We start from the raw sequence: 16,993 nt of genomic DNA, 5'->3' as shown, positions 1-16,993 counted from the left end.
GTGAGAGAGGAAAAACCAGATATTTTTTCTCCCTCCTGCAAGCACAAAGACCTGTTTCCTGAGCTGCTCCCTGCTGCTGTGGCAGTTGCAGCTCCCCAGATGAATTTGCTCTGGCCCATTGGTGCTGGCACAAAGAGCTCTGCACATCTGAGGAGCGGCTGTACTTAACTGAATGAAAAGAAATAGAAATAAATCGCTTCTCAACAGAGTTGCCTGAGGCCTCATCACCTCAGTGTAGTAATTATCTCCTTATATTAATTGAGGTATGGATTTCTTTACTTCCTGAGTGGGAAAAGAACACCTGTCATGACTAATCTTCACATTGTACCGGAGAAAAAAAAAGAATAGTACCATTATAATTAGTAGTTGGAAAGATGTATTTTGGTAAAATAAGTTTGAGAACAGCCACACTCCCAGCTGTATTATAACATGCCATGGTTCTAGCAAAGGCAGTCCCATGAGGGAACAGTAGTGGGTTTGTAAACACAGACAGATCTTGCAGTTCAGAGGACAATGAGAACATGAAAGGCCAGGACCTGAGTAAACATCAGTGTTTGTGGTGCATGCCCAGGAGTCACTGGGTTGTGGAGGCACAGCTCAGTCACAGTGTCAGGATTCTGGGGCTTTCCTCTCTTGGGAATTAGAAACCAGGGCGGCTTGTTTGAAATGCCTGACCTGGGTTTAAATTTTTCTGTCTTCGCTGTGATTTCTTCACTGTGATGTCAAGAAGAGACTGAAATGTGAAAGGCAGCAGTAGCAGTAATTCTGGAATACCCACAGTGGGTGCTGTGTCACACATCCCTCTGACCTGACAAAGGGATTCTTTTCAGTCATTCCAGGCAAGGTGAACCCAAGGATCTGGGGACAAGGGAAAACTCAATGATTCTAAATCTGAGCGTGTAGAAATTGTGTGTGAAGTCTTTTCCCTTGTTCCAAGATTGTCTTGCCTATGTGTTCTGTAAATGCAGCCCTTGGCAGGGCTGGACTCTGAAATAGGCTGAACAATCAAGGGTCATAAAATCATAATCAAACCCAAACCATTCTTATTTTTGCAGGCTTATCTTTTGTTTTGACTTGTTTTAATTCTTGAACTCCAAACGTGTAGTGGTTTCTCTGTTCACTGGGAGAAATTCTATTTAGAATTTTGAAGAGAAGCACGAAAACTTAATTTGTATTGCTGCCAAAGCCCTGTTGCAATGTTGGGGTGTGTTGACATTGTGAAGGAGGAGGAGCTGCTCTGGCCAAGGAGCTCTGGGTGGCTGGGCTGGGTTATCAGCAGAGATGAGGTCAGGACAAGATCTTGTCCTTCGCCCTCGGTGTCACGGGGTTGCATTTTCTAATAAAAACTTAACTGTTCAAAACAAAACTTTGCATTAGGTCCTGAAATACTCCAAGCATACATTTGTCCTTTTATTTTAATGCAAAAGCTTTGAGCTGTCCTTTGTGAAGCTACAGAAAGAATAATGTGAGGGCTGTGTGCTAGGTGGCACTGCAAGTTAATAAACCACAGCACTGCTGAGCTTGAGAGATTCAATTCAAGCTTAGCAAGACCTGAAACCCCTTGTACAAATCCATCATTGTGCAGATCTTTTGGAAAGAAAAAACAGGGAAAGAAAATAAAATGGAGATGAATATTAACATGGATTGGGGTGGCAAAATTTGGAGCAATGTAAACAATGGGAAAATGCACACACAAATTGGTTTGTGACATTAACCTTTTGTGGTTTGTGTTGCTTGGTTCAATATACCAGCCCTGCTGCTTTACATCACTCTGCAGCTTCAACATCTTGGTGGGGAAATATGTGCAGGGCAGGAAAAAAGCAGTAAAAAGCAGAATAAGGCAAAAGACAGAGAAGAAATGCAGAGTTTACAAAGTTTTGCTCTTCACTCCTCTGGTGCACATCACTTTTCCCTCAGACTCTGTGCATGATACATTGAAATCTTTCTGCAGTGAGCAGGTTCCAAGGAACCAAATTAATAATGATGTTCTAGAACAGCTGTAATAGATAAAATGGATGGACTGTAGGACTTGGACAAGGCAGTGGGGCATTGCACCTGCTCTGATTTGAGCACTGACAAAGCTGCAGCCTCTGTGCTCCCTTGGAGCAGCAAAGCAACTGGGACACTGCTCTCACCACAGGAAAGGAAAATCCCCTCTGTTTGCCCATTCTCCAGGATTTTATCAATGACTCTGCTCATTTGATCTTGTCTTTACAATATTTTCCATGAGATTGATTCAGAGCCAGCTGAAATGTATCAGTGCTGCTTTGCCCTCTTGTTCTTTTCATTGTGAAGTATCTGCAATTCTGAGAACCAAGAGTTTGGTTCTCAAGGTGTTGGTGCTGTTGCTTGGAGACCAAATCCCTGCTGGTGAAGAAAGGTTATCTCCAAATTTAAAATGGCTCCTTAGCAATTTGACTGGGAGATGAAGTCTCTTAGGGAAATGGGCATTTACCTGCCCGAAGGAGGACTGAAGGAGTCATGGAATCACAGGATGGTTTGGGTGGAAAGGACCTCATCTCATCCCAACCCACCTTCCACCATCCCAGGCTGCTCCCAGCCCTGTCCAAGCTGGCCTGGGACACTTCCAGGGATCCAGGGGCAGCCCCAGCTGCTCTGGGCACCTGTGCCAGGGCCTGCCCACCCTCACATTAATAAAAATCTTCCATATCATTAGTTTGTATCTCTCATTTTCAGTTTTAATCAGTTCCCCTTGTCCTATTGCTACAGGCCCTGCTGAAAACTTCTCATTTTGTGAAACACTTCTAACTTCATTATGTAAGGGTTAGAAATCCTTAAAAATTAATAAAATGTTTCAACTCATCCTTTTATATATGTGTTTATATGGACACATATGTATGTGCACACCCAGAGGTGTGTTCCAGGTGGGGACAGAGATGTTTTAGGCAGAATTTATAGAAGCCATTTCCAGGTCTTGCATGTTGTCATCCCAAACGTGCTCCTGAAACCGCTCTCAGTTTCACTTTACTACTGGAGTAGTGGGAGGTAGCAGGTGTGACAGTGATTGGAACTCATTAAAACACTTTATAGCTGCTTTCTCATCCTCAATTAGATTACTATCTTTTTCTAAAAATAATTTGAAGTAGATTCTGTCATTTCTTTTATAAATAAAACCATAACTTTACTTAGCAGGCTGCTCTTGTACGAGTGATGGAGATGTTTACATTGCCCATGAAAGCTTGAAAACTTTAATTTTAGTCAGATAAAGATGCATTAGCCTTTTGAAAAGTATCACTTTTCAATATTGCAACCAAATAAATGCTGAATAAATATTTTTAGGAGTTTCACACTTGCCAGAAGTGATGGTGATGGAATCTTCATCCTCGTTTCCTTGCAGATCCACCAGCCCCCTCTGGAAACCACGGCTTCAGTGAACGGATCGAGTATTTTCCTCTGGGTTTTAAGAAGAGTTTCCCCGGATATTTTTCCCTTTTCCAGCGGGCTGGGGCAGGTGGGTGCCGCAGGACAGGGATGTGCAGGGAGCCGCCCGTAGGTGGCAATGCAGGATCCCTGCACTTTCCCTTTCCCTTCTCTTTCCCAGCCCGGATTTGTGGCGTTTCTCAGCCATCCCTGGAGCCACCTCCGGGCCAGGGGGGCGTTTGGGGCACTGCCCCTCTCCTGGTGATAAATGGAATTATACACAATGCAGGGAATAACCACAGCTGTGCTTACAGGGAGCACTTGGCCTTTGGCTTTACCCGTCAGGAATGTGCAGAAATGTAACTGGACCTCATCACAGCATCCCTGAATCCCTGAATCCCAGAATCCCAAAATCCCAGCATCCCAGAATCCCAGAATCCCTGAATCCCAGAATCCCAAAATCCCAGAATCCCAGAATCCCAGAATCCCAGAATCCCAGCATCCCAGCATCCCAGCATCCCAGCATCCCAGAATCCCAGAATCCCTGAATCCCAGAGTCACTGAGGTTGGCAAAGACCTCCAAGGAACATCCAGTCCACTCTGTGCCCATCCCCACCCTGTCCCCAGCCCAGAGCACTCAGTGGCACCTCCAGGAATTCCTGGGACACCTCCAGGGATGGGGATCCAAACCCCCCTGGGCAGCCCCTGCCAAGGCCTGAGCTCCCTTTCCATGGGGAAATCCCTCTGGAATTCTCAGGGTGCTGTGCAGGTGCTTGCAGCACTTCAGCTCAGTGCTGGAGCTCCTGCTGCCAGTGCAGACCGAGGAGGCAGCAGGGACAAGATGAACCTGCAGCTTTCCCCAGCTCCCTCTCAAAGGAAAGTTTCTCAAAGCAATTTCAGGGTTTCTGGAACCTCCCCTCACTCTGCCATGTGATGCTGTACAGCCTTAACTTTGCCATGACATTGTCCCCAGAAATATTCCTCTCCAGAATTAAATTCACCTGCATTTGTGCTGTTTGGTTTGGTTTGGTTTGCATGAGGATAATATTTATCAATTTCCCAAAATGTGCTTTTCTTTATGAGTGAAAGAAACTGAGTCATCTCTTCCTTGGCTGACCTGGGGGCTGCCAGCAGTGTGAAAGGTGCAGATGATTTCTCTCAGCTGCTTTGTGACATGAGGTGCATCACTAATGAGAATGAGAGAAGCATTTCAATTTATCATTCAGCAATTCTGTGTCAAAACTTCATTTCTCTATAGAATTAACTCTAGAAAATTATGCTGGTGCCTGCTTTGTCCCTGATAGGCACCATTTAAATCACATTGTTATTTTTAACAGAAAGATAAACATTATTATCTTGCTGACCACTTCACTTGCATGACTGAGGGCTGTCAAATGAGCTATAAAGTTTTTTTAAAAAATCCCAATCTCCAGATGATGGCTGGGAAATTCTTATATTCCAGCTCAGTCCCTGGAGCAGGCTAATTATTGTGTTTCACAGCCCAGTTTTTCTGGACCCACGCTGAATGTAGGAGTTAAATGATGACCATAATTAAGGATGGCTACAAAGCTGCTGTCATTAACAAGGGGACCTGAGAAGGAGGAGTTGAGACCTCAGCCTGATGCAGTCACACAGGTTTCTGTGCCCTGCTGCTGCACAAGGCTCCAGCTCCTGTCACAAGGGCTACAGGGATAATGAATGAATATTTATAAAGAGTAGCAAATATGCTCTAATTACCCTAATTGGCCTGCTGTGGTTCCAGTTATGGCAGAACTTTATTTCTGTTCAAGTGACATTTGCTTCTGGAGTAGATCCTGCAGGCAAAGAAAAAGTAAAAGCCCTGCTGAAGAGGGCAGAAGATCCCCTGATATTCCTGGTCCTGCATTTCCTCCCGTGCTCCTGGCAGGCTCATGGCTAATAACATTTCTCATCTCGTTAGGGAGCATTTCAGAGGATGTGAGACACTGGGAAATGAGAAAGAAAAACAATGAGCAAAAAGAGAGGGAGGACTAGTTTTATTGTGAATAATTAATAGGCCAAACTCTGAACATTTTCAGGGTGGCAGCGCACAAAATTCTCCTTGACTTTATTTGTGGTGTAGAAATGTATCTTTCTTTATTTGTGGTGTAGAAATGTATCTTTATTTGTGGTGTAGAAATGTATCTTTATTTGTGGTGTAGAAATGTATCTTTATTTGTGGTGTAGAAATGTATCTTTATTTGTGGTGTAGAAATGTATCTTTATTTGTGGTGTAGAGATGTATCTTTATTTGTGGTGTAGAAATGTATCTTTCTTTATTTGTGGTGTAGAGATGTATCTTTATTTGTGGTGTAGAGATGTATCTTTATTTGTGGTGTATGGTTTTGCAGAGTGACTGACAGCCAGACAAGGAGTCCTGTCCTGAGGATTCAAACAGAGCTGTTTCCATTCAGGGAACACACCTCATCTAACCTGGCCTTCACCTTCCTGCTTGGGCTCTGACCATTTCTGCCAGGAACGCTGAGATCATTAGGGGTGCTGGAATGGGATGGTTAAGATGCCACAGAGGACATGGCAGAGTGGGTAAATCCAGTGGTTTGCAATTTCTGCCATAGCAACAGAACTTTTGAGGTGCATTTTTACTGACAGGGGTGACATCCATCTGCTGTCAGATGAATGACTCTGCTTCCATGAATTCAGATCTTTTGGGATTCTCTAGGCAGCACTCTCTGTGGCTGGGATACTCCAGTTCCACCAGCTCACTGGACCTGGGGTCTTTTCCTCCCTGTATTTTGGTACTGCTGTTATCTCCTGGGTAAATAGATACTGAATCCACTGCCAAATCTTGCATGAGGTAGCCTACAGAACTATTAACACAGAAAAAAAGGGCCATGCAGTATTGCACCAACTCCTGGTAGTAAATGGTGAGTAATGACAGTGAAAATGGTGAAATGTCTGACACCCCAGCCAGAGTCAGCTGCTCAGGGCAGGGCTTGATGGCACTGACTGATGTGAGCAGGGATTGATTGATGTCATGGTCTTCAAAATCACATTTGACACTTCCTTTACTGTTTAATTTCTTATTAAACAGTCAATTCACTCTATGTAGGTTTAGAATTATCTATTCCACTTTAAAGCCTGTTGCAAACCCAAAAGAGGGATGTGAAATTTTGCAGCAAAAATTGTTGCTTTTGCATCAGGCTGAACCCCCAGTGAAACTCTTCCCACACAAGAACGTATGGAGCACACCAGGTTTCCTTCCCAGACGTGCATCTCACGATGTGGGAATCTGTGATTCAGCCCTGCATGAGCTTTTTGTTTAATTAGACATTGCTAAAGCCTCTGACTGCTCAGTGACTCCTGAAGCCTCTGACTGTGGAGATCTGAATTACAGTGGGAACATTGTCAAGGGTCAAACAGAGACAAGCTCTAAATATTCCCTAGAGAGAATTTTTTAAGACCTTGACCTGTGGTGAATGTTAGCATGATACGAATGGTTTCAGCTCACCTTCTCTGAAGTGCTGTTACAGAAACCACGTGGCTCTGCCTTCATCTCTCTCTTGCACCCACCAAGGGGTTTGTGTTGGTTTGGAGGCTGGGAAGGGAAGGATTTTGGAGAAAGTAATTTAATGTACCACCTTACCTGGAAATTCTGCTTTCAACAGGGATTTTTTTTTCCTCAGTGTTTACAGATCCTTCCTGTTGTCCTCTGAATCTGACAGATTCTTTGTTGAAATACCTTAAAGCTCTGTCCCAAAGAGCTGTGATTGTGATTCCTGGGACAACATGCAAGAAAGAGGTTTCCCTATGCAGTCTTGTACCTGGATTTTCCTGCAGAGGGATAATTTCCTTTGCTGGTGCTTTCTGGCACAGCCTGGCCCTGCTCAGAGCCGAGCTGTGCCCCAGCCCCACTCCCTGAGCCACCCTCACCCCTCTGTTCCTGAAGGAGCACAGGGACATACAAGAGAGCCCATCACTTTATTACTGCAAGGAATGCAGCTCCTGCTGTGGGATTCCAGCTGGCCAGAGCACCCAGAGCAGGAATCAGAGCGATGCCAGCCCCTGGTGCTGCAGACATGCATCTGCCTTCATCAGAGCATCCAGGGCTTGGACTGCAATGTCCTGGGGACTGCACACGCTGGGAAAGGGCCAAAAAGGGGTGACAGCCCTCAGTTGTGTCACAGCAAACAGCCAGCTTTGAGCCAAGCCATAATTCCCATGATTTGACTAAAAATCCAGATAATGGACTGCAGAGAGAGAGAGAGAGAGAGAGGCAGCAGCATGATAACCTGAGACCCCAGGGAAGCTGGAACGCAGCAGGTGGGGTCCCCCTGAAGCTGTGCTCTACAGCCTGCATTTATTTAGCACAAGGACTGCAGCAATATTTCCCCTGTAGCTGCTTCCACCTGTGGAGCTGGTTCCAAAAACAACACCACACACGGTGGGCACCTCCCGCCAGCTCCTCTGCCCCTGCCTTGGCAGAACTTGCAAGATGCTTTCACAGTTTTGCTCAACCAACACCCAACTCCAGGGTGATATTTTAATTTTATTTTTATTGGACAAGGGCTTTAGAATCAAGCTCTAGTTGTGGGATAAAAAAATTAAGTGATACATGAAATAAATGAGCATTAATGTAAAGACAGTGACAAAATGGATGGCCCTACAGCATTTATTAGCTAGCAGAACATGGAAATGAGCTTAGGTTTTATTTGGTAAGTCTTGGTTTCTCCTTATATTCACGTACAGCTCCTTATTTATGGCTCAGCCTGTCAAACACATTCTTAGATAAGCAACTGTTGCTCACAGGACTAATCTAATTACCAGTTCTTTTTATAACGAACGCTGACACAAAGGTAGAAGATGCATAGCACTTGTGCTGGAGCCAATGCTCCAGATGATCAAACAGTTTTGAAATTTAAAAAAAATGGGGAGAAGAATTTTTTGTCACGATGTTCCTGTTTTTTGTCCAACTCTAATTAAAGATGAAGAACAAGAGTGAAAAGCTGGTTCATTTGCAGCTTTGGCACAGAATTAATTGCCAAGAGTTTAGACTGGATATTTTAGCACTCTGCAGTAATGTTCCATAGGCACATTTCCCTATCACAGGCTGGAGAATGTTACAGCCCTAATTATTTGTAAAGTACATTTTAAAAAGTTTTGGAATTTTCCTTCAGGAACAAGCATATCAGAACAGCTTCAAATTGTATTTTAAAGACATTTGAACAGAAAATCAGCATGCTGTGGGTTTGGCTAAGCATCACAGACTGAGAAACTGATTTTACTTTTTTTTGAAGGACAATGTCGTGTCCTTGGCCTTCATTTAAAACCATTATGCATTCTGACATTTCTCACAACCTGCTCCAGATATGCCAATAAGAAATAGCATTTCTGAATATTAAGACAAAGAAGCATTGGTCAGTGTGATGGGGACTTCTACATTCCCCAAGCTCTTTACTGCTAGTAAACCATTTGTATTAAAAAGGGAAGAAAATAAGCTAAACTCTTTAAATCAGCTTTTCTTTACCTCTAAGCACACATGAAATCAAACAAGGGGATTTAATTATCTTCTGAGTTCTGGAGTTTTTCTCCTGTGCTGTTCTGCAGGTCAGGGTCACTCTAAAGGAACAGGCTGTGTGATGAAACAGAGCCCTGTGCCAAAGCCGAGTGTCCCTGTGCTCCCCTGGCCTCAGCACAGAGCTGGGCCAAGGTGGACAACACCTGATTGTCCTTCACGGTGTCACTGCTCTGTCCTGTGCTATTTAAACCCTCCCCATTGCCAGCACGTGTAACCATGGCAGAGGTGAAGTAAACCTGTCCTGAGTCCGTCCTGATGGGGACACTGAGGCACAAAGCTGTCACTGCTCCCCTCCAGGACTCCAATCAGATTTTCTTTTCCCCTCACTGGCACACATTTCCTGCTCCTGCCAGGAGCCCGGTGGGAAGGGGTGGCCCCAGTTTGCCCAGCAGTGCTGGGGGTCCCTGGAAACTGTCCTCTCCCAGTTCCCTCTCCCAGTTCCCTCTCCCAGTTCCCTCTCCCAGTTCCCTCTCCCAGTTCCCTCTCAGAGCTGAGGGCGAGCGAAGCTGGGAACAGATGGTGGGGAAGGCTGGCATCTCCTCATGCATATTTCACTGGATTTGCAGCTAGTCACCTCTTGATAATAACATTAAGTGCTACAAAACTCCGAGGCTTTGTTCCTCGGAATGTTGCATTCGATGGCATCGGATCAATGCTGTAACATCAATTAAAGTTTGAAGCTGGTGAGCTCTGAGTATTTACATCTTTAGCGAGGTTATGCTATAAACAGCTCAATTCTTCTGTGTTCTGCTGTGGGTAGGGCTGACTTGCAAGGAAAGAGCTGGTTCTGTGGCGAGTGACGAATCTTACTTGACGCTTTTTAAAAGCACAATGGGACAAATATCTGTGGTTATTTCCATTACGCTCTAAGGCGTGTTACTGGGAGAGAATTCAGCCATTAATTCTGATGTATTTACATTATTTATATACAAGAACAAGAAAAATGGTAGCCTGTTTAATGATTATGTACATTGTGATTCGGTTGGAAAAATGTGTATTACAAATGGCAAAACAGCCTGTCAAGTGCATAATTATATGTTGCTCTATTTTTTTTTTGTTGCCAGAGAAGTTTTAAATCCTTAAATCCCACTGCATGATCTCGGTGTAAGTTCTGCCCTATACGTTACATGGGGGGGAGGAAGGAACAGCATAATAACAGACTTCTTAAACCACATCAGGTCCTGGTTAGAGCTCCTTCTCTTCATTTTAATGTGAGGATTACCTTTGTAAGGTGCTTCCAGAGGGAATTAAAAGATGGAGTCTGATACAGTGACAGCAAGGGAAACAGTAATGTAAATTTCATTCATTGTCCCTAGCCTCGGAAGAGAGAGTGGTGAACAAAACCTCGCTGCCTTGTGACTCATTGCTCATCTGAGACTTGGCTTTCAGCAGGAACTGTGCTCTCCTGTACATGATCCTCTCCTGCTCTTGCTTCAGCTCCAGGTAGGAGCGGGAGAAGGTGTGGAAGATGGAGGTGACCGGGAAGGCCATGAGGAGGATGCCGCTCAGGATGCTGCTCAGGGCCACCACCTGCCCGGGGATGCTCCTGGGCACCATGTCCCCGTAGCCCACGGTGGTCATGGTGATGACGGCCCACCAGTAGCAGGCGGGGATGCTGGTGAACTCCTGCGAGTCGGCCATCTCGTTCTCGATGACGTAGAGCAGGGGCGCGAAGAGCGCGATGGCCACGCAGAGGAAGAGCAGCAGCAGCCCGAACTCACGCGTGCAGCGCCGCGCCGTCAGCCCCAGCGTCTGCAGCCCCAGCGAGTGCCGCGCCAGCCGCATCACGTACAGGATGCGCAGCGCCCGCAGGATCCGCAGCACCAGCCCCACCTTGTCCAGGTAGATGTTGCCCGAGCTGGGCTTCTTGGAGCCCTCGGAGCCCGTGTCCACCAGCAGGGTGATGTAGTAGGGCAGGATGGCGATTATGTCTATCAGCGTCAGCGGCCTCCGCAGGAAGGAGAACTTGCTCTTGGCCTGGATGAATCTGAGCAGGAACTCCAGGGAGAACCATGCCACACACACAGACTCCACAATGAAAATATTGTAGCACATCTGGGAACACTCACCCTGCAGGAAAGAGGAGGAGTTTGTAATCGGCTCTGGATAATAACTGTTTTACTTGGTGCGGTGACAGGAGGAGAGGCTTCTGTGTTGGTTTTTTTAAACCCAAAATATTAAAGGAATTGAAGCTGTTGCTATGGGGAAACACGTTGGCAGTTTGGAACATGCTAAGTGCAAAACTTAGAAAGGCACTGCTTATTCCACAGAAGATAACTGCTCGGGAATTTCAGGCTTTCTAAATAGCAAATACAAAGTCTAACAAGGGAATATACAGAAGAGTGCACGCTAACAGAATTTTCTTTGGACATAAGACTGGATGTGATTAATTCTCTTACAAGTTAATTGAACGGTCATGTAACATTTCAAATGTTCTTCACAATATTCCCCCCCCTCTGCAGACAGCTGCAAAATCCCCATTGAAGTCAATAACCTCAGACCTTGCACTCGCTCTGCTCTTCCCAGCACATACCACTTGCCATCCTAAGAGCTAACTTACCTTTTCCTCCTCCTCCCTCAGGTCAGGCATGGTGCTGATGGATAAGTTCACTGCTGTAATAGTTACAAACAAAACAGACAAACACGCAAACACCTTTCCAGGAAGGCCAGACTGGGGCCTTTCCACCATGTCTTGCAACTTTCTCATGCACAAACCAATTTTTGTCTCCTCTACTGTTTCACCTGTTGTTTCATTTTCTAGGAGGTCATCCTCCCGTTCATTAATCTCTGTGAGCTCCTCCATTTTTTGCAGGTATCTCCTTTTACAACACCAGTCCAAGTTGTCTTCCTCAATGCCCCAGTAGAGCAGCTCCTCTTGGAAGGACAGCGCACACATCTCCCGCAAGAGCCGGAGTTTGCCGACCCGCAGGAAGGTCAGGATGGTCCTGAACGCCCCCGGGTTGCGGTCGAAGAAGAATTCATTGCACGTCACATCATAATCGTCACAGATGTTCAGAATGTCGTCAAAATTAGTGCAGAACTTGAGCTGTCCCAAACGTGTCAGGGGGAACTCATCCAGCGTGGTCCAGGGGAGCAGGTACTTGATGCCCCCCACGTTGATAATTATGTGACGCTTGCGGTCGTCGGGGTGGAAGCCTTTGAGGAGATCCTCCTGAGGGTGGATTAGCCTGGCTCTTTGGTAAAACACTCCCTTGAGGGTTTCAGATTCTGGAAAGAATGTGTGGTTGAAGGAAGCATCTGAAGTACAGCTCAGGGCACTATAGTCATAGTCGGAATTTTCTCCAGGCATAAGAGTCATCTTGGAAGACAACTTTGCATCCCTTCGCTGCTCCTGCAAGTGTCTTCTGGAACAGAAAACAGACACAGGGGGTGAGGCAGCCTGCTTTCAGGTTCTGAACAAATGCAGTGGTTGGAGCTCAAAAGCATTTATGGTTGATAAGAGCCATTGTAAAGAAAACAGCAGTGGCTGGGCACGGTCAGTGGCTGGGATTGTCCAGCACTGACCCCATAGCAAGGGCTGTGCCCGGCTCAGGAGCTCTGCCTGGCAGATTTAGCACACTGGAGGCTGCTCCTCTCTCACATACAGAGGTCTCAGTTCCCAGCAGATAAAAAGGGAAGCCAGGAATAATTCCTCCATGTGGCAGGATGTTTCTGGTTCAGAGTGGAGGTATAAAAATGATGACAGTATCACATTAGGACACAGAATTCAAGTGTGTTTTGTAGAAAATGAAGTTCTATAGTTTTTTAAAGTATTATTCATAAAACTTGGAGTATTTTAGCACCCATGAAATATACAGAGAGAATCAGAAGTCAATTATGTTGTAATTCAGTAAATACACACTTCTAAAAACCAGTTAGTACAAGAGTAATTTCTAAAAGGCCATCTGGAAACAATTTGGGGGAAAAAAGCTCACTTGTATCGGTGATCACATAAACATTTGTATAGAGTTTATACACAATTAATGACATGGCAACTCCCTTTTTATGGCCTGATTTACAAAAGGTTGCAAAGAAACACAGGATTTCCATGCAAACCTTGGCCTGTTGTTTCAGTTATCACTGACACCCTATGTGCAGTAGTAGGGCTTTGTCCTTGCAGTACACTGAGCCAAGCTGCCCTTGTCTCTGACTGTAAGAACCCAAAAATTTCTAATGACAGCTTGGAAAATCCTGTTCAAATTCAGCTCATGCAACACTGGCGTGAAGTCCAGGGAGTGAAGGGAACAGAGTTGAACTGGGTATCAAACACAGGAGCTGGCAATGTTTGACCTCCTGGCCTCCCTAACTCACTGCACTTTCAGAGTCAGCCTGGAACCTGCTCCTCCACAGGAGGTTGTGCAGCACTGCTCCAAGACCTTCCATCTGCACACTCAGCCTCAGCCTAGTGCATGGAGCCCTGAGTTTCACTTGGTGAGAGTATTTATTTATTAAGGAGATTGTACAATAGAGAGACATTAAATATGCACCAGTATTTTGGCTTTCTAGCCTCACGTTCACAGGAAAAGAATAAATATTCCAGTTGATTGGCTTCAGTAGTAGTAGAGTTTTGTTCTGCTGGCTGCACTCACCTCCCCTTGGATGTGACTCCAGGGATACACCCCCTGCTAGGGCCACTTGCTGAGCCACAGAATCCTCCTTTTCAGAAGCTGGGTTTATAAACCACACCAGGAGTGGTACATACCTGTTAGAGAAGAAAAACTCATGATTACACAACAGCAAAGGACTCACACCACAGCTGCACATCAGCTTAAGAGCTCTTCTTAAGTGCTGCAAGGGCACTTACAATGCTTCAATTAAAAACTCCCTCAGTCCTGCTCCTAAACTTCCCAGAGGCTTTGGGCTGGACAGAGCAGCTCTGGGCACATTACAAACAGGTCAGCTTTGGATGGAGTGTTATTTCCTGACTCCTCACTCGTACAGAAGCACAGAATGGTTTGGGTTGGAAGGAACCTTAAAGCTCATCTTTGGCAGCCCCTGCCATGATCGGCAGAAGAAATGCCGTGACAGGTCTGGTATGGAAACCAGGGCTGCCTGATGGATGTTTGTGTAGGGCTTCATCTCTCAGACCAACTGCTGTTTTATTTAAAAATGCCTTTTCCCTTCTGCCTCAGCCACGTCTAAGCAGGGCTGTTGCAAACAGAACGAAGACTGACTGATATAAGATATGGATAAGTGGGAGCTGTTAACCATTTTCCCTTCTGTAATACCAGATGATGTTGGTTAGCAACAACTTATCCTCTGAATCTCAGCCAGGAAAAATGAGGAGGCAGCTCATCTCTGTCACTGGTTTGATCTCCCAGCACATCCACTGTTGACACAATGGGAAGGAATGGAGAGAGGGAAATGTAAATGTTCTGCGTGTGTCAGACACACGCTGTAACCCTGAGGCAGCAACTGTGAAAGAGCAGAGCAAAGAGAAAGGGATTTCTTTCTTCACTGCCGGCTCCTCGACCTGTGTGAGACAATAAATTGGACAAATGAATCCCCTGTGTGCCACACTGAGTGGCTGCACTTAGCAAAGGTTGCTCCTTGGTTTGCCATAATCAGAGCTGGCAAGCCTACAAATCCCACGTAGGAGCTGATGCTCCACATGGGCTATTTTCATGTTCTTTGCCTCAGATACACGCAGCATCATATCTACAGGGGAAGAGTAGGAGGAGATAAAGGACAATAATAAACGTGGCCTGACTTGAAGGGAGAAAGGAGAAAAATAAACCAATGCGTTTCTCCGTGTGTTTCTTGCTTTCCTTCTGAGGGTGCCTCAACAGAATGATGAGTATTGCTTTAGGATGAGAGAGATTTAATTAATGAAGGACTCCTTGCTGTTGAACTTAAAGCCCAAGCAAGCTGCTTTATTCCTCCCTTGAAGCTTGATGACACTGGGGGCAGCTGATAAGAAATGCCTCCAGGAGTAAAGACAACACACTGCAGTCTAAGGTCAGACAAACACATTAGCCTAGAGCTCCAACCTTCCCAGCAATTAAACCAGATGAACTTTCAGGATCTGCTGTAACAGGAAAATCCTCTGCTCTGCTCTGGCTTGGTCAGGCCCAGTGGTAAAAGCCCTGCTGGCCAGAGGGCTGAGCAGCATTCTGCCCTTGCAATGCCTGGGACTCACTGGAGCCCAGTTCATCTTCCTGGTGCCCCTGCTGACAGAGCACTCTCCTCTTGGGCAAATCCCTTCTCTCTGAGCATCACTGAACCCATGCTTTGTAAACTCACTGGGGCAGCAACTGCCTCTTCCTACATTCTCCACGCTGGGACTTGCTCTGGCTTTTAGAACCTGCTGTAACACAGACCAGAGCTGGCCTGGGGCAAGGGCTCTGGGTGACTCCAAGGGCTGGATTGCTCATGGGAAGTAAGAGAGGGCACATTCTCAAAAATCTGTCCTGCACAAGATGATATCCATTATGTCTGGTGAAGAAATCAAATTAGAAATCTGTACTGCCCTTACTTGCAGCCAAAATTCAGGAAGGATGCCAGACTCCGAGGCAATGGGAAAAGAATTATTAAAGATGCCCTTCTGGGGGAAGAAATAGAACTCATGAGAAACATGATAAAATTCCACTGCAAGTGTCGTTCCCCCCCCAGTGTCCTCTGCAGTATTTTGAATTCTGCAGTGCATCTCTGATGTAATCAGAGCTCCTGCAAGGAGTCCTGCTCTGCTCCATGGTGCAGACAATTCAAAGTTGTGCCTGGATGATAACAAGCCTGCAAAGAAGAGGCAGAACTCCCCCTTAGTCTCTTCTGTCAATTCCAGTGCCTCCAACTCATCTCTGCTGCTTTTCACCATTTGGAAATGAACTTTAAAAAAGCCATTATAAAAAGTTTGAGATTTCAGTGCAGGTTGAATATGAATATAGAGATTTTTTTGGAAAGAATTCCATAAGGAATGTTTTCATGGTCCCTCCTCCTTTAGTCTTTCCTTAGTTAAGCAGGCAGCATTTCCAAGCAGTGCCCACTCAGCTCTGTCCTGGCACGGGATTTTCGTGCTGTACCTCACGGCCAGGTGTCTCCTGCCACACTGCAAGCCATCCTCCTGCAGCTCCTTACAGCCTAAGAACACATCTCAAACTTCAGCTTTGCTTGCAAAAGTGCACTTCCAGCCAAATCAGAGTAAAACTTAGAAAGGTCAATGTATAACATGAAATAAAACTCTCCTGAAAAGCAGATTAACTGAAAATAATATGCTCTATCTCTATCCTGATCTCCCTGAGCTGGACAGTTGTAGCATCTTATGACAACCTACAAACAGAATTATGCCAAATATGTTACTGGTTGGTTTTATAAAGCTGAGCCTTATTCTACTGATAATAATCAGAAGTGAAATAACTTTGCAGATAACTTATAACCCCAGGAGAACGTTCTGAAATACATTAGGATTAATAACTGCAGTTACTCTCCTGCTGTGAAACACATTTATGTCAATAAATTTTAGCAAGTCACATTCACAGAAATATCTTAAACGTAATTTTAAAAAGTAAAGGATTTACTTGTATTGATAAATATTTTTCTACCGAAATGAAGATATGTAGTCACATAAGTCACGGAAGAGTTCTTTCATGCTTGTCCTGTCCTCACCCCCTCCCCAAGTCTTTTCCAATGAAAAAATCTACCGGAAAGACATTTCCTATCCAGAGCAGTTCGCTTGATGTGTCTGTCAGTCACCAGCGAGCAGAAGTCAGTAAACACACCAACATAAAAGACATCCCTTAATTATTTAAAAATGAAAGCTATAAAGGACCTTCAGATTAGGCAAGGCGGAAGAAATTGGCAGGGCGAGCCTCCATCGTGCGCTGCGCAGCCCCAGGACGCGCGGAGCGGCAGAGCCGGCCGGGGGAAGCCGGAGCAGCTCGAAGCGAGCCCGCAGGATGAGCCCGGAGCGCCGTCAGCCTCCTCGGCGGCGGGGCCGGGGCAGGGCAGGAACGAGAGCGGTGCCGGGGAGCAGCCGAGCCCCTCCCGCTGCTGGCGGCGCGGCCGGCCCGGCTCCGGCAGGGAATGACGGCCGCTCCCTCTCTTCCATCCCTGCGGAGGGAC

General features: G+C 45.8%; 1 protein-coding gene across 2 annotated transcripts; it reads right to left on the bottom strand.

Moving 5' to 3' along the window:
• Positions 1-7,893: 7,893 nt before the first annotated feature.
• On the bottom strand, positions 7,894-16,987 carry KCNG1 (potassium voltage-gated channel modifier subfamily G member 1). 2 transcript variants are annotated; one of them, XM_015647887.1, is made up of 4 exons: positions 16,701-16,987; positions 13,525-13,637; positions 11,496-12,300; positions 7,894-11,005 (listed from the first exon to the last, which is right to left on the bottom strand). In XM_015647887.1, exons 3-4 carry the CDS (start codon positions 12,252-12,254, stop codon positions 10,235-10,237), a joined length of 1,530 nt encoding a protein of 509 aa, XP_015503373.1. In that variant the 5' UTR covers positions 12,255-12,300; positions 13,525-13,637; positions 16,701-16,987; the 3' UTR covers positions 7,894-10,234. The 2 variants fall into 2 exon arrangements, with proteins under 2 accessions (XP_015503373.1, XP_015503374.1); XM_015647888.2 differs by having other exon boundaries at positions 10,235-11,005; positions 11,496-12,297.
• Between the last annotated feature and the right edge of the window lie 6 nt (positions 16,988-16,993).

The sequence above is a fragment of the Parus major genome, chromosome 20 (genome assembly GCF_001522545.3).
Source record: "Parus major isolate Abel chromosome 20, Parus_major1.1, whole genome shotgun sequence".
Lineage (NCBI taxonomy): Eukaryota > Metazoa > Chordata > Aves > Passeriformes > Paridae > Parus > Parus major.
The sequence above is the reverse complement of the archived record's forward strand: the minus strand, read 5'-3'. Positions and strand labels throughout refer to the sequence as shown.